The sequence below is a fragment of the Patella vulgata genome, chromosome 3 (genome assembly GCF_932274485.2).
Source record: "Patella vulgata chromosome 3, xgPatVulg1.2, whole genome shotgun sequence".
Lineage (NCBI taxonomy): Eukaryota > Metazoa > Mollusca > Gastropoda > Patellidae > Patella > Patella vulgata.
Genome location: NC_065881.2, coordinates 57057566 through 57082627, shown reverse-complemented (window position 1 = coordinate 57082627; position 25062 = coordinate 57057566). Strand labels below are relative to the sequence as shown.

General features: G+C 32.3%; 3 protein-coding genes across 5 annotated transcripts in view; 1 reads left to right on the top strand and 2 right to left on the bottom strand.

Annotated features, from left to right (window-relative positions):
- The window catches only part of LOC126814625 (WD40 repeat-containing protein SMU1), a 33237-nt gene extending 21617 nt beyond the window's left edge, over positions 1-11620 (bottom strand). The window contains exon 1 of the mRNA XM_050539904.2: positions 11582-11620. Within this exon, the coding sequence (XP_050395861.1) occupies positions 11582-11607 (26 nt within the window). The 5' untranslated portion in view covers positions 11608-11620. The remainder of the gene's footprint in view (positions 1-11581) is intronic.
- A 610-nt stretch (positions 11621-12230) lies between these two features.
- Positions 12231-19090, top strand: LOC126814641 (leucine-rich melanocyte differentiation-associated protein). Its single transcript, XM_056099714.1, has 6 exons — positions 12231-12358; positions 13520-13810; positions 14408-14546; positions 17508-17628; positions 17729-17831; positions 18507-19090. The coding sequence occupies exons 2-6, from the start codon at positions 13649-13651 to the stop codon at positions 18552-18554; spliced, it is 573 nt and encodes a 190-aa protein (XP_055955689.1). The 5' UTR covers positions 12231-12358; positions 13520-13648; the 3' UTR covers positions 18555-19090.
- Positions 19091-25062, bottom strand: part of LOC126814634 (talin rod domain-containing protein 1) — an 8156-nt gene continuing 2184 nt past the window's right edge. For 2 of the 3 annotated variants that reach the window (XM_050539921.2, XM_050539920.2), the window contains exon 3: positions 19091-24722. In XM_050539921.2, the coding sequence (XP_050395878.1) occupies positions 24475-24722 (248 nt within the window). In that variant the 3' untranslated portion in view covers positions 19091-24474. The remainder of the gene's footprint in view (positions 24723-25062) is intronic. The other variant, XR_007677684.2, reaches the window with a different exon arrangement.

Genomic DNA, 25062 nt, shown 5'->3' with positions numbered 1-25062 from the left:
AACAAAGTTCATATGCCCCGTTGTCTCAATTGTCATTTTTTTTGTTACCAATAGTGTTATCTGTCGGCACCGGAAGTGGCGTAAATTGACAAAAAACTACAATTTTGACAGTTAGGTACCATTTTTCGAAAGCAAATATTATTTTGTTCAAATCTGGTATAACTGAAATTGTGCGCCCTTTAAAGGCGCACAAAATGTTGGGACCATTTTTTTTAATTTCGATTCCGTTTTCGGGCTATTTCGATTAAAAGGTGAAAAAAGGTGTAAAATTAAGCTAATTACAACCCATTCAGCGTTTTCATATTTTAAAATATTACTTCGTAACTTTCATAAACTCGTAGCAATAATCTATACGGAGAGAATGTATGTGAAAATTAATTTGTAATATGCGCAGTTGCCGAGAAATGGGCAATTTTGCATGAGTCACTTTTTACGCTAGTTTGCCTGTAAAAGAGTCAATTATTATTCGATTTTCATAAAAGTGACACCATTTGATGTGTAATGTCAATTTTAACTAGGTCAAACCAATTTAACATTTTCAATATCACCGGAAATGACGTAATTTGGGCAAAAATTGTATTTATAGCCTTCGAAACCAGTAATTTATTCAAATGAGTCATATTTGTTATTTGTTTAAAATTTTGATATTTGATTCAAATCAACTAATACAATGAACCCTTACGATCATATAGATATCACAAAATGGTTTCTAACTTGTTCAGTTGCGGAGAAATAGGCAATTTTCAACAGGTCACTTTTTAAGGTTTTTTTGTCAAAAAAAGTGTCAATTATTATTCGATTTTCATGAAATTTTCACTGTGTGATACATAATGCCATTTACGATATCATACAAGTAATTTAAGATTTTCATTATCACCGGAAGTAACGTCATTTTGGCAAAAACTGTATTTTTAGCCTTCAAAACAGATATTTTATTCAAATGAATCAGATTTGTAATGTTTTTAAAATTATGATATTTGATTCCAATCAACAAATAGAATGAACTCATTCGATCATACAGATACCTCAAAATGGTTTCTAACTTGTACGGTTGCAGAGAAATAGGCGATTTTCTACAAGTCATTTTTCAAGGTTTTTGGTCTATAAAGGTGGCAATTATTATAGGATTTACATAAAATTTTCACCATGTGATGATGCTATTTCTGATTTCATAAACCAATTTAACATTTTCATTATCACCGGAAGTAATGTAATTTTGACAGGATCACTGACATGTAGCAAATGAATTGATTGCTGGATTTGGTTGTTTCTGCGTCCATTTTATTTCATGTGTGCAATGCTTATGTGGAAACCTGTTTAACGGTTTCATTGGTACCGGAAGTGACATAAGTTCAAGGGTAACGTGGCACCGGTGAAACCCGTCATTACTGCTTCGCAGTTCTAGTTATTCTTATTATTATTATTCTTCTTTTGTTTTGAGTAGATCTCAGCAACTGATTGTCGGATCGTTACGATTTCTTCGGTTTTAGCGGAAAAGTGGGTGTGACTTAGAGGATAAAGCTATTTTGAACGTTCTGCGACAATGGGAAATGTCCGAAATCACCGAAGCTATCGTTTTTAGAAATATTGCAGTAATTTTAACAATAATCATTAGATTTTAACTTTCGATGCATTTTGGCATAGCCGGAGACGGGGCACATAGCTACGCTACTTTTGATTTTTGATTTTCGGCAAATCTTCGCAGATATTAGGCGCTAAATTTAGAAAATTAAAATTTTTACAAAAAACTTTTTTATTTATGAATATTTTTTAGTCGTGTTCTACACAAATACAATGAATCCTCTGACTTGGGCAAAAATGTGAAAATTTTTTGTCTCGGTAATTTTCCTTGGCCCCCATTGGCTAATTCAGTTTTTCAGTCCTAGATTAATTATTTATTGTTCGATTTGTATAAAACAAAGTTCATATGCTCCGTTGTCTCAATTGTCATTTTTTTTGTTACCAATAGTGTTATCTGTCGGCACCGGAAGTGGCGTAAATTGACAAAAAACTACAATTTTGACAGTTAGGTACCATTTTTCGAAAGCAAATATTATTTTTTTCAAATCTGGTATAACTGAAATTGTGCGCCCTTTAAAGGCGCACAAAATGTTGGGACCAGTTTTTTTAATTTCGATTCCGTTTTCGGGCTATTTCGATTAAAAGGTGAAAAAAGGTATAAAATTAAGCTATTTACAACCCATCCAGCGTTTTCATATTTTAAAATATTACTTCGTAACTTTCATAAACTCGTAGCAATAATCTATACGGAGAGAATGTATTTGAAAATTAATTTGTAATATGTGCAGTTGCCGAGAAATGGGCAATTATGCATGAGTCACTTTTTACGCTAGTTTGCCTGTAAAAGAGTCAATTATTATTTGATTTTCAGAAAAGTGACACCATTTGATGTGTAATGTCAATTTTAACTAGGTCAAACCAATTTAACATTTTCAATATCACCGGAAATGACGTAATTTGGGCAAAAATTGTATTTATAGCCTTCGAAACCAGTAATTTATTCAAATGAGTCATATTTGTTATTTGTTTAAAATTTTGATATTTGATTCAAATCAACTAATACAATGAACCCTTACGATCATATAGATATCACAAAATGGTTTCTAACTTGTTCAGTTGCGGAGAAATAGGCAATTTTCAACAGGTCACTTTTTAAGGTTTTTTGTCAATAAAAGTGTCAATTATTATTCGATTTTCATGAAATTTTCACTGTGTGATACATAATGCCATTTCCGATTTCATACAAGTAATTTAAGATTTTCATTATCACCGGAAGTAACGTCATTTTGGCAAAAACTGTATTTTTAGCCTTCAAAACATATATTTTATTCAAATGAATCAGATTTGTAATGTTTTTAAAATTATGATATTTGATTCCAATCAACAAATAGAATGAACTCATTCGATCATACAGATACCTCAAAATGGTTTCTAACTTGTACGGTTGCAGAGAAATAGGCGATTTTCTACAAGTCATTTTTCAAGGTTTTTGGTCTATAAAGGTGGCAATTATTATAGGATTTACATAAAATTTTCACCATGTGATGATGCTATTTCTGATTTCATAAACCAATTTAACATTTTCATTATCACCGGAAGTAATGTAATTTTGACAGGATCACTGACATGTAGCAAATGAATTGATTGCTGGATTTGGTTGTTTCTGCGTCCATTTTATTTCATGTGTGCAATGCTTATGTGGAAACCTGTTTAACGGTTTCATTGGTACCGGAAGTGACATAAGTTCAAGGGTAACGTGGCACCGGTGAAACCCGTCATTACTGCTTCGCAGTTCTAGTTAGGGTTTCACACTGCGTAGCTTGTGTGAAACACTATTGTTTTTGTTAAAATTATTAGGGTTTCACACTGCGAAGCTTGTGTGAAACACTATTGTTTTTGTTAAAATTATTATTCTTATTATTAGGGTTTCACACTGCGTAGCTTGTGTGAAACACTATTGTTTTTGTTAAAATTATTATTCTTATTATTATTATTCTTCTTTTGTTTTGAGTAGATCTCAGCAACTGATTGTCGGATCGTTACGATTTCTTCGGTTTTATCGGAAAAGTGGGTGTGACTTAGAGGATAAAGCTATTTTGAACGTTCTGCGACAATGCGAAATGTCCGAAATCACCGAAGCTATCGTTTTTAGAAATATTGCAGTAATTTTAACAATAATCATTGGATTTTAACTTTCGATGCATTTTGGCATAGCCGGAGACGGGGCACATAGCTACGCTACTTTTGATTTTTGATTTTCGGCAAATCTTCGCAGATATTAGGCGCTAAATTTAGAAAATTTAAATTTTTACAAAAAACTTTTTTATTTATGAATATTTTTTAATCGTGTTTTACACAAATATAACGAGTCCTCTGACTTGGGCAAAAATGTGAAAATTTTTTGTCTCGGTAATTTTCCTTGGCCCCCATTGGCTAATTCAGTTTTTCAGTCCTAGATTAATTATTTATTGTTCGATTTGTATAAAACAAAATTCATATGCCCCGTTGTCTCAATTGTCATTTTTTTTGTTACCAATAGTGTTATCTGTCGGCACCGGAAGTGGCGTAAATTGACAAAAAACTACAATTTTGACAGTTAGGTACCATTTTTCGAAAGCAAATATTATTTTTTTCAAATCTGGTATAACTGAAATTGTGCGCCCTTTAAAGGCGCACAAAATGTTGGGACCAGTTTTTTTAATTTCGATTCCGTTTTCGGGCTATTTCGATTAAAAGGTGAAAAAAGGTGTAAAATTAAGCTATTTACAACCCATTCAGCGTTTTCATATTTTAAAATATTACTTCGTAACTTTCATAAACTCGTAGCAATAATCTATACGGAGAGAATGTATGTGAAAATTAATTTGTAATATGCGCAGTTGCCGAGAAATGGGCAATTTTGCATGAGTCACTTTTTACGCTAGTTTGCCTGTAAAAGAGTCAATTATTATTCGATTTTCATAAAAGTGACACCATTTGATGTGTAATGTCAATTTTAACTAGGTCAAACCAATTTAACATTTTCAATATCACCGGAAATGACGTAATTTGGGCAAAAATTGTATTTATAGCCTTCGAAACCAGTAATTTATTCAAATGAGTCATATTTGTTATTTGTTTAAAATTTTGATATTTGATTCAAATCAACTAATACAATGAACCCTTACGATCATATAGATATCACAAAATGGTTTCTAACTTGTTCAGTTGCGGAGAAATAGGCAATTTTCAACAGGTCACTTTTTAAGGTTTTTTTGTCAAAAAAAGTGTCAATTATTATTCGATTTTCATGAAATTTTCACTGTGTGATACATAATGCCATTTACGATATCATACAAGTAATTTAAGATTTTCATTATCACCGGAAGTAACGTCATTTTGGCAAAAACTGTATTTTTAGCCTTCAAAACAGATATTTTATTCAAATGAATCAGATTTGTAATGTTTTTAAAATTATGATATTTGATTCCAATCAACAAATAGAATGAACTCATTCGATCATACAGATACCTCAAAATGGTTTCTAACTTGTACGGTTGCAGAGAAATAGGCGATTTTCTACAAGTCATTTTTCAAGGTTTTTGGTCTATAAAGGTGGCAATTATTATAGGATTTACATAAAATTTTCAACATGTGATGATGCTATTTCTGATTTCATAAACCAATTTAACATTTTCATTATCACCGGAAGTAATGTAATTTTGACAGGATCACTGACATGTAGCAAATGAATTGATTGCTGGATTTGGTTGTTTCTGCGTCCATTTTATTTCATGTGTGCAATGCTTATGTGGAAACCTGTTTAACGGTTTCATTGGTACCGGAAGTGACATAAGTTCAAGGGTAACGTGGCACCGGTGAAACCCGTCATTACTGCTTCGCAGTTCTAGTTATTATTATTATTATTCTTCTTTTGTTTTGAGTAGATCTCAGCAACTACTTGTCGCATCGTTACGATTTCTTCGGTTTTACTGGGAAAGTGGGTGTGACTTAGAGGATAAAGCTATTTTGAACGTTCTGCGACAATGCGAAATGTCCAAAATCACCGAAGTTATCGTTTTTACAAATATTGCGGTAATTTTAACAATAATCATGGGATTTTAACTTTCGATACATTTTGGCATAGCTGGAGACAGGGCACATAGCTGCGCTACTTTCGATTTTTGATTTTCAGCAAAAATTCGAAGATATTAGGCGCCAAATTTCGGAAATTTAAAATTTTACAAAAAACTTTTTTATTGATGAATATTTTTTACTCGTGTTGTGCACAGAATTAAAGAGTCATCTGACTTGCGCAAAAATGTTAAAATTTTTTGTCTCAGTAATTTTCCTTGGCCTCCATTGGCTAATTCAGTTTTTCAGTCCTAGCTTAATTTTTTATTGTTCGATTTGTATAAAACAAAGTTCATATGCTTCGTTGTCTCAATTGTCATTTTTTTTATTACCAAAAGTGTTATCTGTCGGCACCGGAAGTGGCATAATTTTACCAAAAACTACAATTTTGACAGTTAGGTACCATTTTTTGAAAACAAATATTATTTTTTTGAAAAATTATATGACTCAAAGAGTGTGTCCTTTAAAGGCGCAAAAAATGTCGGAAGCAGTTTTTTTAATTTCTTTTTCATTTTCTAGCAAATTGGATTAAGAGGTGAAAAAAGGCGTAAAATTGACCTATTTACAACTCATTCAGGCTTTTCAGATTTTAAAATATTTTTACGTAACTTTTATAAACTTGTAGCTATAATCCATACGAAGAGAATGTATGTGAAAATTAGTTTGTAATATAAGCAGTTGCCGAGAAATAGGCAATTTTGCATGAGTCACTTTTCACGTAATTTTGGCTGTAAAAGAATCAATTATTATTCGATTTTCAATTTTCTTTCGCCATTGGATGCCTAATGCCATAGTGGACTATGTCAAACCATTTTACCCCTTGCGCTGCCACCGGAAATGACGTCATTTGCTCAAAACTTAAATTTTAGCCTTCAAAAAACAATATTTTATTCAAATGATTCGTATTTGTTATTTTTTTCAAATTATGATATTTGATTCTATTGATCAAATAGATTGAACCCATACGATCATACAGATACCACAAAATGGTTTCTAACTTGTACGGTTGCAGAGAAATGGGCGATTTTCCTTAAGTCACTTTTCAAGGTTTTTGGTCTATAAAAGTGTCAGTTATTATTCGATTTTCATAAAATTTTCACCATATGATATCTTGTGTCATTTATGATTTCATAGAACTAATTTAACATTTTCATTATCACCGGAAGTAACGTCATTTTGGCAAAAACTGTATTTTTAGCCTTCAAAACAGATATTTTTTTCAAATGAGTCTTATTTGTATTGTTTTTAAAATTATGATATTTGATTCCAATCAGCAAATAGATTGAACCCATACGATCATACAGATACCAGAAAATGGTTTCTAACTTGTACGGTTGCAGAGAAATAGGCGATTTTCTACAAGTCACTTTTCAAGGTTTTTGGTCTATAAAAGTGGCAATTGTTATTCGATTTACATACAATTTTCACCATGTGATGCCCTATGTCATTTCTGATTTCATAAAAGTAATTGAACATTTTCATTATCACCGGAAGTACAGTACACTTACATGTAACAAATGTATAAAATGAATTGATATTGCTGGATTTTGTTGATTCGGCGTCCATTTTATTTGATGTGTGCAATGCTTATGTGGAAACCTGTTTAATGGTTTCATTGGTACGGGAAGTAACATGTTTAGGGTAAAGTGGCACCGGTGAAACCCGTCATTACTGCATCGCAGTTCTAGTTATTCTTATTATTATTATTCTTCTTTTGTTTTGAGTAGATCTCAGCAACTGATTGTCGGATCGTTACGATTTCTTCGGTTTTATCGGAAAAGTGGGTGTGACTTAGAGGATAAAGCTATTTTGAACGTTCTGCGACAATGCGAAATGTCCGAAATCACCGAAGCTATCGTTTTTAGAAATATTGCAGTAATTTTAACAATAATCATTGGATTTTAACTTTCGATGCATTTTGGCATAGCCGGAGACGGGGCACATAGCTACGCTACTTTTGATTTTTGATTTTCGGCAAATCTTCGCAGATATTAGGCGCTAAATTTAGAAAATTTAAATTTTTACAAAAAACTTTTTTATTTATGAATATTTTTTAGTCGTGTTTTACACAAATATAACGAGTCCTCTGACTTGGGCAAAAATGTGAAAAAAATTTGTCTCGGTAATTTTCCTTGGCCCCCATTTGCTAATTCAGTTTTTCAGTCCTAGATTAATTATTTATTGTTCAATTTGTATAAAACAAAGTTCATATGCTCCGTTGTCTCAATTGTCTTTTTTTTTGTTACCAATAGTGTTATCTGTCGGCACCGGAAGTGGCGTAAATTGACAAAAAACTACAATTTTGACAGTTAGGTACCATTTTTCGAAAGCAAATATTATTTTTTTCAAATCTGGTATAACTGAAATTGTGCGCCCTTTAAAGGCGTACAAAATGTTGGGACCAGTTTTTTTAATTTCGATTCCGTTTTCGGGCTATTTCGATTAAAAGGTGAAAAAAGGTGTAAAATTAAGCTATTTACAACCCATCCAGCGTTTTCATATTTTAAAATATTACTTCGTAACTTTCATAAACTCCTAGCAATAATCTATACGGAGAGAATGTATTTGAAAATTAATTTGTTATATGCGCAGTTGCCGAGAAATGGGCAATTATGCATGAGTCACTTTTTACGCTAGTTTGCCTGTAAAAGAGTCAATTATTATTCGATTTTCATAAAAGTGACACCATTTGATGTGTAATGTCAATTTTAACTAGGTCAAACCAATTTAACATTTTCAATATCACCGGAAATGACGTAATTTGGGCAAAAATTGTATTTATAGCCTTCGAAACCAGTAATTTATTCAAATGAGTCATATTTGTTATTTGTTTAAAATTTTGATATTTGATTCAAATCAACTAATACAATGAACCCTTACGATCATATAGATATCACAAAATAGTTTCTAACTTGTTCAGTTGCGGAGAAATAGGCAATTTTCAACAGGTCACTTTTTAAGGTTTTTTGTCAATAAAAGTGTCAATTATTATTCGATTTTCATGAAATTTTCACTGTGTGATACATAATGCCATTTACGATTTCATACAAGTAATTTAAGATTTTCATTATCACCGGAAGTAACGTCATTTTGGCAAAAACTGTATTTTTAGCCTTCAAAACATATATTTTATTCAACTGAATCAGATTTGTAATGTTTTTAAAATTATGATATTTGATTCCAATCAACAAATAGAATGAACTCATTCGATCATACAGATACCTCAAAATGGTTTCTAACTTGTACGGTTGCAGAGAAATAGGCGATTTTCTACAAGTCATTTTTCAAGGTTTTTGGTCTATAAAGGTGGCAATTATTATAGGATTTACATAAAATTTTCACCATGTGATGATGCTATTTCTGATTTCATAAACCAATTTAACATTTTCATTATCACCGGAAGTAATGTAATTTTGACAGGATCACTGACATGTAGCAAATGAATTGATTGCTGGATTTGGTTGTTTCTGCGTCCATTTTCTTTCATGTGTGCAATGCTTATGTGGAAACCTGTTTAACGGTTTCATTGGTACCGGAAGTGACATAAGTTCAAGGGTAACGTGGCACCGGTGAAACCCGTCATTACTGCTTCGCAGTTCTAGTTCTTATTATTATTATTATTCTTCTTTTGTTTTGAGTAGATCTCAGCAACTGATTGTCGGATCGTTACGATTTCTTCAGTTTTACTGAAAAAGTGGGTGTGACTTAGAGGATAAAGCTATTTTGAACGTTCTGCGACAATGCGAAATGTCCGAAATCACCGAAGCTATCGTTTTTAGAAATATTGCAGTAATTTTAACAATAATCATTGGATTTTAACTTTCGATGCATTTTGGCATAGCCGGAGACGGGGCACATAGCTACGCTACTTTTGATTTTTGATTTTCGGCAAATCTTCGCAGATATTAGGCGCTAAATTTAGAAAATTTAAATTTTTACAAAAAACTTTTTTATTTATGAATATTTTTTAGTCGTGTTTTACACAAATATAACGAGTCCTCTGACTTGGGCAAAAATGTGAAAAATTTTTGTCTCGGTAATTTTCCTTGGCCCCAATTGGCTAATTCAGTTTTTCAGTCCTAGATTAATTATTTATTGTTCGATTTGTATAAAACAAAGTTCATATGCTCCGTTGTCTCAATTGTCATTTTTTTTGTTACCAATAGTGTTATCTGTCGGCACCGGAAGTGGCGTAAATTGACAAAAAACTACAATTTTGACAGTTAGGTACCATTTTTCGAAAGCAAATATTATTTTTTTCAAATCTGGTATAACTGAAATTGTGCACCCTTTAAAGGCGCACAAAATGTTGGAACCAGTTTTTTTAATTTCGATTCCGTTTTCGGGCTATTTCGATTAAAAGGTGAAAAAAGGTGTAAAATTAAGCTATTTACAACCCATCCAGCGTTTTCATATTTTAAAATATTACTTCGTAACTTTCATAAACTCGTAGCAATAATCTATACGGAGAGAATGTATGTGAAAATTAATTTGTAATATGCGCAGTTGCCGAGAAATGGGCAATTTTGCATGAGTCACTTTTTACGCTAGTTTGCCTGTAAAAGAGTCAATTATTATTCGATTTTCATAAAAGTGACACCATTTGATGTGTAATGTCAATTTTAACTAGGTCAAACCAATTTAACATTTTCAATATCACCGGAAATGACGTAATTTGGGCAAAAATTGTATTTATAGCCTTCGAAACCAGTAATTTATTCAAATGAGTCATATTTGTTATTTGTTTAAAATTTTGATATTTGATTCAAATGAACTAATACAATGAACCCTTACGATCATATAGATATCACAAAATGGTTTCTAACTTGTTCAGTTGCGGAGAAATAGGCAATTTTCAACAGGTCACTTTTTAAGGTTTTTTGTCAATAAAAGTGTCAATTATTATTCGATTTTCATGAAATTTTCATTGTGTGATACCTAATGCCATTTACGATTTCATACAAGTAATTTAAGATTTTCATTATCACCGGAAGTAACGTCATTTTGGCAAAAACTGTATTTTTAGCCTTCAAAACAGATATTTTATTCAAATGAATCAGATTTGTAATGTTTTTAAAATTATGATATTTGATTCCAATCAACAAATAGAATGAACTCATTCGATCATACAGATACCTCAAAATGGTTTCTAACTTGTACGGTTGCAGAGAAATAGGCGATTTTCTACAAGTCATTTTTCAAGGTTTTTGGTCTATAAAGGTGGCAACTATTATAGGATTTACATAAAATTTTCACCATGTGATGATGCTATTTCTGATTTCATAAACCAATTTAACATTTTCATTATCACCGGAAGTAATGTAATTTTGGTACCGGAAGTGACATAAGTTCAAGGGTAACGTGGCACCGGTGAAACCCGTCATTACTGCTTCGCAGTTCTAGTTTTAAATTGAAGTTTCATTTGAAAAGGTTTACGTTAGACGTTTCAAACCATTATGTTGAATTTTTCAAAATTTTTAAATAAGGTGTGTTAAGATGAAATTTGTATCATCAATTAATTGAAATATTGTAAAAAAGTACAATTTGTTGACCAGAATAAAGATTGGGACATATTATTCAGTTACAACAAGAGTGGTATTGAGCCTTTAACTTTAACTATCTCAAGCGCTTGACACGCAAAAAAAATAATAAATAAATATCTCGAGGGCTCAAGATATTTTTTTTTTTTTGCGTGTCCTAAATCAGCCACGGTACAGTTCACTCGTGTCGTAATTATTAACTAATACAGTTTAAGAAAATCAGATGAAAATAAAGACACTTTGAGTTGACTTTGTCAATCAAAACACGTGTTTTAATGCAATGCAAATCCTATGAACCTTGTACTGTAGACCTAATGTCTCGGGCAACAGTTTAAAAACACAGAAAATAAATTCTTGCAAGATCATAAAATATACAAACAATAACATTCAATAATATAATTTCTTACTCGGCAGACTCTATTTCGACAGCCATCTTTGCAAACAGATCATCAGTAAATACTCGCTTGGCCGCTACTATCACTGAAAAGGATGACCTCGGTCGAGTTAATTAATTAGCTCTCAATATTAACTCTTTTTTTTTTGAAAATTAAATTCTGCTAAAGGCATTTTTTATAATTTATTGTAAAAATAAATAAATGTGTTTGAAGTATATCTAGATAAATAACATTTCCTCTTCAGTGTACGTAATAAAATAGTACGCGGAGGCGTAAAATGAGTAAAAGGCGCCAAATTCTAAGTTAGTGCTAAATGATAAGTCCAGCTCAATTTTTCGTCACAGATCACGAGATGTAAACAGGGCTAGCGCTAATCCCAACCCTGGACCTAGCCCCAATGCTTAACCTAACCCTGACCCACAATCTCGCCAACAATTACGTGCCTTAACCTTGTTTACACCTCAGCGACCTTGCCAAAATGACAAAAATTGAGCTGGCCTTAAAAAATAGACTAAGCCCCAATTCTTCCCTTACCAGTTTGTACTTATATTACTACGTCCGATCGTGTAGGGTGACGTCACATTTAGAACTACATGTATACCGGATGTGACCTTTAAACGTCAATCATCTTGTGCAGAGATTTGGAGTTTTTTCGCTCTGAAACAGATTGCCATTTAATATCGCGATTCGTCTTATCACGTGACTATTAAAATGGCGACTGCCACAATAACAAAGAAATTGAGAACCGAATGATGAAGATTTATAATATAGTATGATTATTTGAATAACGTAAGATGGTGATATATGTGTTTTATGTACTATTGTTATTGTATTCCTTTTATTAATATCAAGATTGTTACTATTATGTTAATATGTAACAGGCATTGCCTGAGTATAGCGAAGCTGATTATTGTCAACTATAAAACCTTCATTATTAATTTTCTAAAGTGATACAAACAATGTTAATAATTTAGTTTTTCCAAATTGATTTTTATTTAGATCTAAATTGGATACATGTACATTAATTTTTTTTTTAAAAAAAGAACAAAAAAGTGTGAGAATTATTTTCATTGACGTCAAAAATATGTGACATCATAGACGCGTCATAGAAATAGTTCTATGAAGCGCGTAATCTCGCTTGGGCGAGATTTGGTAAGTTGACATGCGCATCGCCTGTTTTGCCCAGTGTATCCGGTTCCGGTCTGAATTTTTTTTTAATCAACAGTCTGTGAGTGACAATTTCAGTTACGCTCCTGTGTTACCGGAAAAGAGCTTTGCTCAAGCACCGTGCTTCGCGCGATGCTTTAGAGCTTTGCTCTATATTAAAGGTGATAAAATAGCTTCACGGTAGTCGTCAGCGAAAAATTGGATCCTCATGCACTCCCAACTCATTTACTGCTTCAATTTTTACATCTTTCCCATGCACACTTACTGATCGATATTTCAAATTTTGTTTAGCCAACATGAAATATTGATAAGTGGTATGTATTGAAATAAGTTTTCAATATATAAATCATGATTCAATCTAGGATACGTTTTTCGAAAGATAATTTCAGCTTTCAATCAGGAGGTTCAGCAGAATGAATAATCCACTTGTCCAGCCTCTGATAGGTCAAGACTGAAGTATGGTGGTTATGTACATGTATTAGATGCACACGAAAAATAAGTCACAATTTCGTACTCGATTCCATTCCATTCCATTCTGTCAACATTATAGTATAACTATATATATTGCAGTTATGGCCAATTTGGACGCGCACGAAAAATAGATCACAATTTCATACTCAATTTGATTCCATTCCATTCTGTTAACATTATAGTATAACTATATATATACAGCATCAAAAAAGATCTTATTATTCTGTTGGTACTTATATGCAAATTTGTGGCAGTTATTGGCTAAGCATGATTATTCAAATTAATATAATCATTTATGATTTCTTATTGCAGATTGTCCAATAGTTATCGTGATTCATAAATACTAGTAATACAGTAAGTTTTGTTCAACAGTGCTGTAACTACCGAGTAGTTCATTGAAAATATGCCCAAACTGTGTGCAACACCATACTCAAAGTCTAGATGATATCAGTTGCACCAATATCAGAACTTTCCATGGCAGAGTCAGGAGCCCGCGCTAGATGGTCTTTGGCCTATCTTGATATAACTGAAACACCACCAGACCTTACAGAAAAATATGGAAAACATGTAGAAGAACTTGATATCAGTAATAATAGAGTTGCATATCCTTTCATGAACCAACAGAAAAAGTTATTTATTTATTTATGTAATTTGGTAGTAAACTGTGATATTTAAGGAGACATTAGCACCCTGGAGGTCCTTGCTGGTTGGTAAAATATTGATTTTTGATATGCCATGATTTTGATTTTATGCAAAACTTATTGGCAAATGCCAAGCCATCCATCCATTAGATATATACACGTCTTAACTTCCGATTAACATTAACAAGTAATTTATTTAGTGTTTTTCTTGGTAATTAGTAGTGAATAAGATTGAAATAAATCTTATTCTGCAGGTACCTGGATTTTAAGTCTTTAAGTTTTTTAAAAATATAATATTAATTGAAAATTAATTACCGGTACATTTATTTTCATCACGAGACAGGACAATGCCTCTTTAATGATTTCTACAGCTTGTTAGAGATTGATGGCTTTACTCTTCAGTTCTGATTAAAAATTAGTGTTTGGACTGTTAATATTTGTTTAGAATTTCTGCTTCGGCCCTTTTAAACCATGTACACTGTATATTGAACCATCAATTCAATACCGAAGCGTTTGTTACTAAAATTTCTTATCTGACTCTTCCTTAACAGTTTTCACAGATTTAAGGTTTTTGTCTGAATTTCCACGACTGAATACGCTAGTGGCTGATCACAACAACATACACTCACAAGTAAAGATACCTTTTATGCCCAATTTACACACTATATGGATGAATCACAACAAAATCAAAAATCTTAGTAAGTCTATTCTTGTATTATCTTCTTAATCCATCTTAGACATATTAATATTTTACGTTGTGATGTTGGTTGCTAAAAATGTTCATTTTTCTGCTAAATAATGATAGTGAGTTCTTATATTGCGCAAAGAACCATCAAAGTTAATGCTCAATTTGTATTTAGCTCTCCACTTATCATAAGATAAAAACATAGTTAATGACAATAAGCAGTTGAAAAAAGATGAGTCTTTAATTGCTTCTTAAAAGAGCCAAGAGATTGTGAATTCTATATGGTCAAGGGGATAATGAATTCCATATGTATGGTACAAGTTGTAACATGTGTATAAGGCTGTTGTTCATGCCAGACAGAAGGCTATTGCAGTGGTCAAGTCCGGATAAGATTAAAGATTGAACCAGTGCATGTGTTGCATCTTTTGTTATAAAATTGCAGATTTGACAAATGGACCTCAAATGAAAGAAGCACTTCTTGCAAATTTGAATCATTTGTTTCTCAATGCTGAGTTCTGAATAAAAAAACCCACCAAAATCTTTCAGGTTATCAACCAATTTATTGTGGAGTCCGCAATTGTTATTGACTTTTGACTTATATTTGTTTGTGACCACTCTACAGGTCATAATTCTTATCAGATTTTGATGAAACTTGAAATATAGGTTTATCTCCCAAAGATCTCTATTCCTTTCAATATTGGCATGTATCGTATCAAAACTTCATGGATTATGGCCCCTGATTGTATGAAAAATCATGTTTTTTAGCGTGTGGACACAATTTTTATCCGATTGAGATGAAACTTGAAATGTATGTTTATAACCCAAAGATATCAGTTCCTTTTGATAATCGTGCATATCATTCCGCAACTTCCTGGATTATTGTCCTTATTGTATGAAAAATCGCGTTTTTACTTTGTGGTCCCCCTAGAGGTCCATTTTTTATCCGATTCAAAAAGCATGAAAATCAGGCCGAAACTGCCGGACAAAATGGCCACAAATAGTGTTAAAGTATTAATGTCAAGGTTGTGGACCCTCTAGAGGTCATAATTTTGACATTGCATACTTCCTGGATAATTGTCCCTTATTGTATGAAAAATCACGTTTTACTTTGTGGTCCCCCTAGGGGTTACATTTTTTATCCCATTCGAATATCATGAAAATCAGACCGAAACTGCTGGACAAAATGGCCGCTCTATGTATGCAAATAGTGTTAAAGTATGTAATGTCACAATTTTGATCTGATTTTGATAAAACTTAAAACATGTGTTTATATCCCAGATATCTTGGTTCCTTTCGATATTTGCGCATATTGGATCATCAGTTCCTGGATTATGGCCCCTGATTGCTTGAAAAATTCGCAATTTTAGCTTGTGGACCCTCTATGGGTCACAACTTTTATCCGATTTTAAAATTCGTTTAAGTAAATTACAGTTACACCCTGATGATGATTGAGTTCGAAATTTTGTAAAAATCAGACCAAAACTGCTTGACAAAATGGCCGCTCCTTGAACACAAATAGTGTAAAAGTATGTAATACCTAGGTTGTGGACCAGATAGAAATCACAATTTTTGTCCAATTTTGATGAAACTTAAAATATATGTTTATACCCTAAAGATTTTGGTTCCTTTCGATATTCACGCATATCGGATCATAACTTCCTGGATTATGGTCCCTGATTGTACAAATAATCCAGTTTTCAGCCTGTGGACCCTATATCTACAAGATTTCAATTCCTTTTGATATTCGTGCATATCAGACCATATCTTTGTGCATTAAGTCCCCTAATTGTATAAAAAAATCGCTATTTTCTTGTTTTCTGTCCATCTCTTGCAAAATGTGGGCATATCTTACATGGCAACCGCTAGTTAAACCAATTGCAGAAAATGTTTATCTGTATAAAATGACATTATTGGCATTTTTAGAATGATAACTGAATGCTAAATGGCATGATACTCATCGTTTGTGAATATTCTTTTTAGTTTTTATACCCCCACAATGAAATGTGGTCATATATATTGCCGTCGTCCCCGTACATCGGTCCAGCGTCCTCAGTTGCTTGCAGACAATCCAGAGGATAAAGTTAATATCCGATTGACTTTAAATTTGTACATACGGTGTGTAAGGTCATGAGATGAATTACTGCCAAAGTTATGGCCCTTGATCACTCAAGAGCCTCAAGTTAATATCTGGTTGACTTTAAATTTACACATTGTTTAATGTCATGAGACGAAGAAGCCTATTGATTTTCAACAATTTCCAATAATTACTGCCAGAGTTAGGGCCTTGATCACTTTGAAAAACCTTGTGGGGCCTTATAGGCTAAAGTTAATATCCGACAATAGACTTTGAATTTATACACAGTGTTTATCGTCATGAGACGAAGAGGCCTGAGTTATGGCCCTTGTTCACAATATTTGATTGAATTTAAATTTATACACAGTGTTTATGGTCATGAGACGAAGGCTATTAATTTTCAACAATTATCAATAATTACTGCCAGAGTTAAGGTCCTTGATCACTTTAAAATATCTTGTGGGCACTCTTGAGGCAAAAGTTATTATCGGATTTACTATAAATTTATACACACTGTTTGTGGTTATGAGACTGAGACACCTATTGCTTGTTCAATGATTTCCGCTAATTAGTGCCAGAGTTATGACCCTTGATCACTTGAGAAATCTTGTGGACACACACTAGAGGCTTACTGACAAAAGAAAAAAATTTGTGACAACCCTTGCTGACCGCCTGGATGACTTAGCTGCTGTGGGCGTATGTTTCGTTGCCTGGCAACCTTTCTTTAAATTATTGGATGTGAATGTCAAAAATTGTTGATTTGATATTAGTAAAAATTTGACTACATATTGCTACATGTAAGAATTGACATAGTCAATTAATACCACACTTATCTATATTTTATTGTTGTTCTGAAAATACAATACAGTATCATTCAATTGCTTTCACTTCCTTTTTCAGGTGTATTTATTGCTACTTTATCTAAAAACTGTCCTAGGTTACGATATTTATCTCTGATGAATAATGAAGCAGCACCTAGTTATTTTAATGGTGGTACATTACAACAGTATAATGAATTCAGGTATAGTGTGAAGTTTCTCCATATTGTTTTCAATTACATGACACGAACATAAACATTGAATATTTAACAAAATATAAACTCTGTTATTTTTATTTTATAGGTATTTTGTTATCAGCAGTTTACCTCGATTGGAGCATTTAGATTTTCAACCTGTAACACCAGAAGAACGCATCGAAGCCGAGAAAGCGTATGGCCTTTACGTAGTGAGTAAAATTATAGGTCAATTTGTGTTTAAAGAAACCCACCAATGCCTACATAAATTTGCTTCATATACTCAAAAAATTATTATACGCCTAAAAATATTATGGTTGGTCACATTCCTGGTACAAAAATAATTGAACCATTTACATAAGTTCCAGTTTGCTGAAATATTTGTAGTTAAGTATTACTTTTATATTAGACTGGCGAGTAAGATGCTGGCTCGCCAATCAGGTTTGCTCCCAAATTTAGCCTAGAAAGTTCCTGCAGGATGGATGGCATGGCAATGAATAGCATCTAGTAGGATAAGATGACAACAAGAGGGTCCCGTGTACACATTGGCATGCACATAAAAGACCCATTGACAGTTGTAATTTGAAATAAAAGTAACTTTAAGCCATAGTGCTGCTTACCGGCTTTATGACTGTCTTCCATAGCCCATTTAGTGCAGAAAAGTAGGATGTTAAATCCAATTTGATTTCATATCTTTATTCTGTTAAGTGGAAAAGGCCCAAGGCTTTATTACTGTACATCTCAAATGTATACCATGCGTCTAGTGCGTCTAGATTGCTCAATTGTATCGTTGAGGTGCCTGTATTTTCTGCAATTTGATATCATGCGACCTTTTCAAAAAAATCTATACGTCACATTTTTATAGTCTTGTTTTTCACTTTTATTAGGTAAGAAGAAGAAAGAAAAAAGAAAGTCCAGCATCTGTAGATGAATGAGTGTCACTTTACAACTATTTTATTTTGTAATTTGATCTTTTATTATAGTTTAGATACTAATGCTTCCAAATGTCATTTTTAATTTATTATACATACATTATGCAAGAGCTAAATCTGCCTATTGTTGGTCTTACTTTAGGCCTGAAATGCTATCTAAATTATTAATTAGACATTAGTTAACTTATCAAGACCATAATCAACTCTCGATGCCATAGGATATCTCCGGTATTAAGTAGATAACGGTTCAGCCATATTTTAATTTAATTTAAAAATGGTGAAGCGAGGCTAAGCTTTGAACAACCGGTACAGTGGTTGCAATTAATGCACACATCGTGTCAAACCTTCAAAAGTTCATATCTTCGCTCACAATGTAATTTTCAGTATATTCATTTTGCATTCTCTGTTTTCAAACTATTATAGTAAGAATGACCAGCTCTTTATCTAAATCTTACATAATGTATCTTTAATTGTATATTTTATTTAATGCTGTAAATATGAAACAAATCTACTGCTAATAAATAAACCAGAGAACACAATTTATATTTGTTTAATTCTAAATTGAGTTTATTCTTCCGAACATTTGTATATTTCACACATCATCAAACTGGGAGGTTGCAGAGGGCGGAAAACATATCATGCAGATATATATGTACGTACGGTATATATAGTAATAAGAGTAGTCATGGCCCATGGGGACTATTTTTCTGTTGCAAATAAGTTTCTCTTACATCCCTTCAAAGGAGGCCTTCATCTGTTGTAGATTTTTATATATTATTCATTATCTATTATCAAAATAGTTTCAGCAGTACATTAACTGAAGTGGAGATAGTTCTGCCTTAAATTACAAATTACCACACCATATGTGACATCAAGAGAGGAAATGTCAGTCAATGTAAATAAACAAACAGCAGCACTTTTCTACTCTTCGTACTCTGGAAACCAGCCAAAAAAGACATCTTAACTTGTAATTTGTAAATTAAAGGTGTAATGATTTGCACTTCAGGTTGTGAATAGTTGAAACTATTTTAATACTAGATACTAATAAAGGGTCTAGGACAACTGCTGGCCGACAAATGCCGGTTGGACAATTGTCGGCGAGGACAACTGCCGACCATTTTATTATTTTTTTTTATTAAAGTTTATAACTGTTGATTTTATTGCCAGTGATTTTATTTGTTCTTTTTTAGTAAAGTTTATTAAATGATAAATGTCAATAAGACAACAGTTATAAACTGTATATATGTAATCATTATAAAAATATAACTGTTAATCTTATTGGCAATGATTTCATTGGATTTTTTTTAGTATAGTTTATTAATTGATGGGTGAGCACTATACATGTAATCATTATTAAAACATAACTTAACAGTACAGAGCGTGTACTAAACATTGTCTGTAAATTCAACAGTCGCCATGTGTTGGACTATTTACGTGGTATTGCTCATAATATTCACCTGTGATAACTTTGTATCAGTGAGTGCTATTATAGACAATGTGTTATGTAAACTGAACCTGTATGATAATAATAAAGAATATTTAATTATTAAGTATCATTGGCATTTGTCCCTCCGGCTGTTGTCCTTGTCAGCAGTTGTCCTTGTCAGCAGTTGTCCTCGCCGGCAGTTGTCCTGCTTCCTTATAAAATACAAACATCTGCAACCGTTCGAAGTTTTCCTTTAATGAAAGTCCAATTCCCTTATTCCTCATTATATAATCAATAACAACAGATAATAAATTTGATATTATCAACTATTTTAATACTGGAATTCAATAAACAAAACAAGCAGTAATAAAATAAATCAGATCTAAGTACAAAATGACTATAAAGACTAGATTTCAAAATCAATTGTTTTTAAATTATGCACGCACTGAACAAAATGTAAAGTTAGATTCAACAAAATTTCTTTTTGAAAAATAAGAAAAATTTAGATGCCAGTTGTTAATTCATAACTACAAACTTATATTAATAAAAGACATAAAGGTAAATTAAAATGATAATAGATGATTACTAAGTCCAGCTTCCATCTTGATAATATAAGGAAATTTTATGTATTTATACAAATATCTCATAGTTACACTTAAATAAACCACTACTGTATTCCACATCATGACAGACACATTACAAAATATTATACAAAATAAAACTAAACAAAAGTCCATATCAAATATTTATGCTACATTTCACTCTGACCATATAATAAGAACTGTCTAAGTAAAGTATTTAGTGTCCAAAAATTGAGCTGCTTTGAAATGCATTATCTTGTAGCACTGCTTTGAAATGCATTATCTTGTAGCACTGCTAGTAAGGTTATTTTTCTTGTTATATTTAGAAGAGGGAAGTGTAGATTTATAACTACCAGACAGAATTCTATTAGAATGGAAGACAGACCTTCTCTACAGAGATAATAGTTCAATGCTCTTAAAATTATCTATAACTGTTTTATGCTTATTTCATGACTAATCATAATTTCTTTTTATTCTTAGCTGAAAAATGTACGCAAGACTATCAACTGACTGAGGCATTTTTACAATTTTCACATAAAAAAATCAGAAAATCTGTTATAAACAAATTTAAAATGATTTTCAAATAAAAAGAATTTTCTTTTTTAAAAAAAGGAAAAAAGAAAATTTTAAAAAAGCTGTTTATTTACACATCTTTCCCTTTTATACAGTATTATATATCTGTAGAAAGAAATAAAGTTCACTATGTTTATCGTACTATCAAAATAAATAACAAATTTTATATTTAAATACATACCTTTCTGTTTATATAATAGAACAGAAATAAGCGCAGTTACAAATCAATTATGAAAAGAAACCAAACTAAAATATATCAGCACTTTTTCGTCCTAACTGTCAATTTTACAAGTAGCGTCCCATGTAATTATCTGGTGTTTTTCTAGTTACATGCAGCATTTGATTGTTGTGCGTGGTGTGGCCACGTCACCCTGCACTTACTAATATAGTAAGTCAAAGTAACAATAATTGTCGAAAAAACTACGTGTAATGACAAGGTGCCATCAACTTTAGATGTGTGTTTCCTTATAGGGGGGTGGGATGGCCGAGTGGTTAACGTGAGCGCGCTGTATCATAAGGTTTGTCATTGAGTCAACTGGCGGGTTTTCGAATCCCTGGTTGTACGTGACAAGGAGTCGGATTTTCTCTGGGTCCTCCCACTGCTAAAGACCCCTATGTTAGTCCCGAAATGACCTAGTTTGTGTTGAGTGGATGTTAAACTCCATTTCTCTCTCCTGATAGATTTCCTCCTTATGACCAGACAAACAATTCTAAAATGTCTCTTTTTAAATTAGGAAAAAACCCTGATGAACAGATTCACAAAAACATACTTCAATGGACGTATTGTATCATAAAACTGAAATAGAGAAAGTAAGCTATACTATCATTTTTCAAAAACAAATCTTTTGCTTAAAAATAATTATTTAACCTAATTAAACACTATATAATCTACTGCATACTGTTGTATTCACAAACAGTTCATGACCAATCTCTGCATGCTGTAAAAATATACTACTACCGTATATTATAGCCATCTACAGCTTACTGTATCCTACAAACCCCCATATTTCTCAGAAAAAGCATTTGAAAAATCAAGCTAAAAGACTTATTGGACACACAAAATCGCAGAAGTTTGAGAAGAGTTGAAGGGGAATGCATGTAGCAGGGCTTAATTTTTCAAATTTCTAAATCCAAAGGTATACCTGTATTTAGAATGAGTATGATAAGCCGATTAATGACATCAAATTGTTCAGACCTGCACAAACAAATTGCATCTTTAAACCATCAGTCCCGAACGTTCCAAATTGCAGTATTGAGTTCTGTCACAGTCTTGCCATTTCCCAAAACAGATGTGGTGTGAGCAGAATGGTTATTGGTCTAGATATATGTAAAATCATACTCACTTTGTGCATGCCTTGTTGCCCAAAATTATTGTGTTTACCTGATTGACATTTTTATTTCATTTAACCACAACCTCTATAATACTTGTTAATGTATTGTCATTTTTAATTATTTGATTTATAAACGTGCTTACATTTCTATTGACATTAAGGTAAACAATAAATTCACGACTATTAAAGAAACATTCCCACAAAAGTATTTATCGAATAGTTATTCCAATAAAAGTATAGCAAGTTTGGTATATATGGAAAGTAGAAACACCCAATATTACTAGAAAAATACTGAATACTGGATTCACTGAAAAAACACTCACTGAAAACTCACATGATAAAAATGTATGGGAATGTATGATAGTCAGTCAGTTTAACTGTCTGTTTGAGTGACACAAGGAGAGCTTATGTGTTGATCTAATGGCTAACAGTTTTGAGGACACTGAGAGAATTAATCGTCCAGTAGACTGTGCGATTAAACTGTAGAGAGAAATGGGGTTTAACGTCCACTCGACACAAACTAGGTCATTTCGGGACTAACATATGGTTCAATTTTATTTCAATAATTCGCTTGCGTGTAGGGGTCTTTAGCAGTGGGAGAAAACTGGAGGACCCAGAGAAAACCCACGAGGTTGGACAGGCGACCCTACTCCTTGTCACATACAACCGGAGAATCGAAACCACGCCAGTTGACTCAATGACAGACCTTATGATATAGCCTGCGCGTGGTAACCATTCGGCCATTCAACACACACACACACCCTCGCGATTTAACTGTAGGAAAGGGAGTTTGGCAGAGGATAATCCAGGAATCTACTAAGGATTCAATATTAATGGTAGAAGTAAAGTGACGTAACGACAAATAAAAGCTGATAATGGATGATTAAAAATAGATTAGAGTAATTTTTTTCTGATTAAAATGTTTTGAGAGGGGCTGATGTACCCTTTTGATAGATAAATTATATTACCGTAGTTTGAATGTTTTAATCCAAATATAGCTTATCAAATCACACAGTTTGTAGGTGGGAAGGCATCTTTAACAGACAAATATATGAACATTATTCAATACTCCACAGTACATATTTACACTGACACAACTTAACATTTTAAATAAAACAATCAAATATTATATGCTCACTGTTGCTTTAAATATGGGATAAAACATACATGTTTATTTATACATATATCCCTGACATATGACTGCCCTATGTAGGAATGCAGAGGGTAAAATATATTATACACAATATTATGTTTTATATATCAACAATTAAATAAAACCACAATAAAATACCTTCACGGATTTATCATTTTTTTTAGCACTATTTTTATATAAGATATATCATTCATGTTTTTTCATGATTAAAGGCTTACAGCAGTAAATGCACACACCAAGAATTATTTTTTGTCCAATTTTTCATCAGCAAATCTGTGGTGAAATACCAAATATTTGTTGCCCACTTCTTGTCACCATAGTTACACATCTGTGCACAGTACTCTTCACTACTGTCATGGTTACATTTCATTCACCCTACCATTATTGGTTTAAACAAGACTAAACGTAGTGCCTTCCATCAAAGGATTAAATGAACAACCTCTGGTATAAAAATGTGCATTTGGAAACATTCTATCAATCACTGTGGTTTGCCATCAATGCATTGTGTACCAGTATGACACATATCAACAATGAAATGTCTGGGACATTCTATCAGATGGCATTATGATGCACAGGAAGATGATTATTCAACAAATAATCCTTGGTGTGTGCAGGGCCTTAGACTAATTGATTGAACAAATATATAGAACAGACAGAACCTCTAATAACATCACTTTTTTTTTTATCTAACACTTATTTGACATCAACAACAATTTTTTTAAAAGAACAAAATATGTATGTGCAAACTTTAAGTTTTATACATGTTATACCTGTATCTAACAGTACTTTATATATTATGAGTTGTGTAAGAGTGCATATCTTTGGCATATCAACTAATAAAGTGTGAGATATACATAGACTACAGACTAGATAATGCTGTTAAATCAGTAGACGTATGATTTGATGACGGTGAGGTTTCTATTGAGGAATCAAACTCTATGATATTGTATTTATCCAGGAGATCTAATAACTGGACTGATGATCTGTCTATTGATTCTGAACATAAAGTGACTCGCTCTCTGTGTCTTGTGTTTATCATATCATAAGCTAGGTCTCGAATAGATTTACACATCTGAATACTACCTGACACAATACTCATACAAGCACCTGCAAATACAAACAATTTAAACAAATTGATAAATGATATATTCTGTAAGAAATATATACTCGAATTGATTATAAAGATTAAGCGTTCATAAGTTTTATAGTCATAAGTCCATTGTAATTACCATTGCTGACTTCAGGTGTGTTTTTATAGGGTAAGCCAAAGTCACGAAATAGACTACATTCGTTACATCACAAAACTTAAAGATATATTGTGTAAGATTTAGATAAAGAATTAGTTGTTCTTGCTAAATCGCAGAACCGTTCTAATCTACTTAAAATCAGGGCCATCTGATGAAATCAAGAGTTGATTATGGTCTTGTCATGTTAATAAATGTCTAAT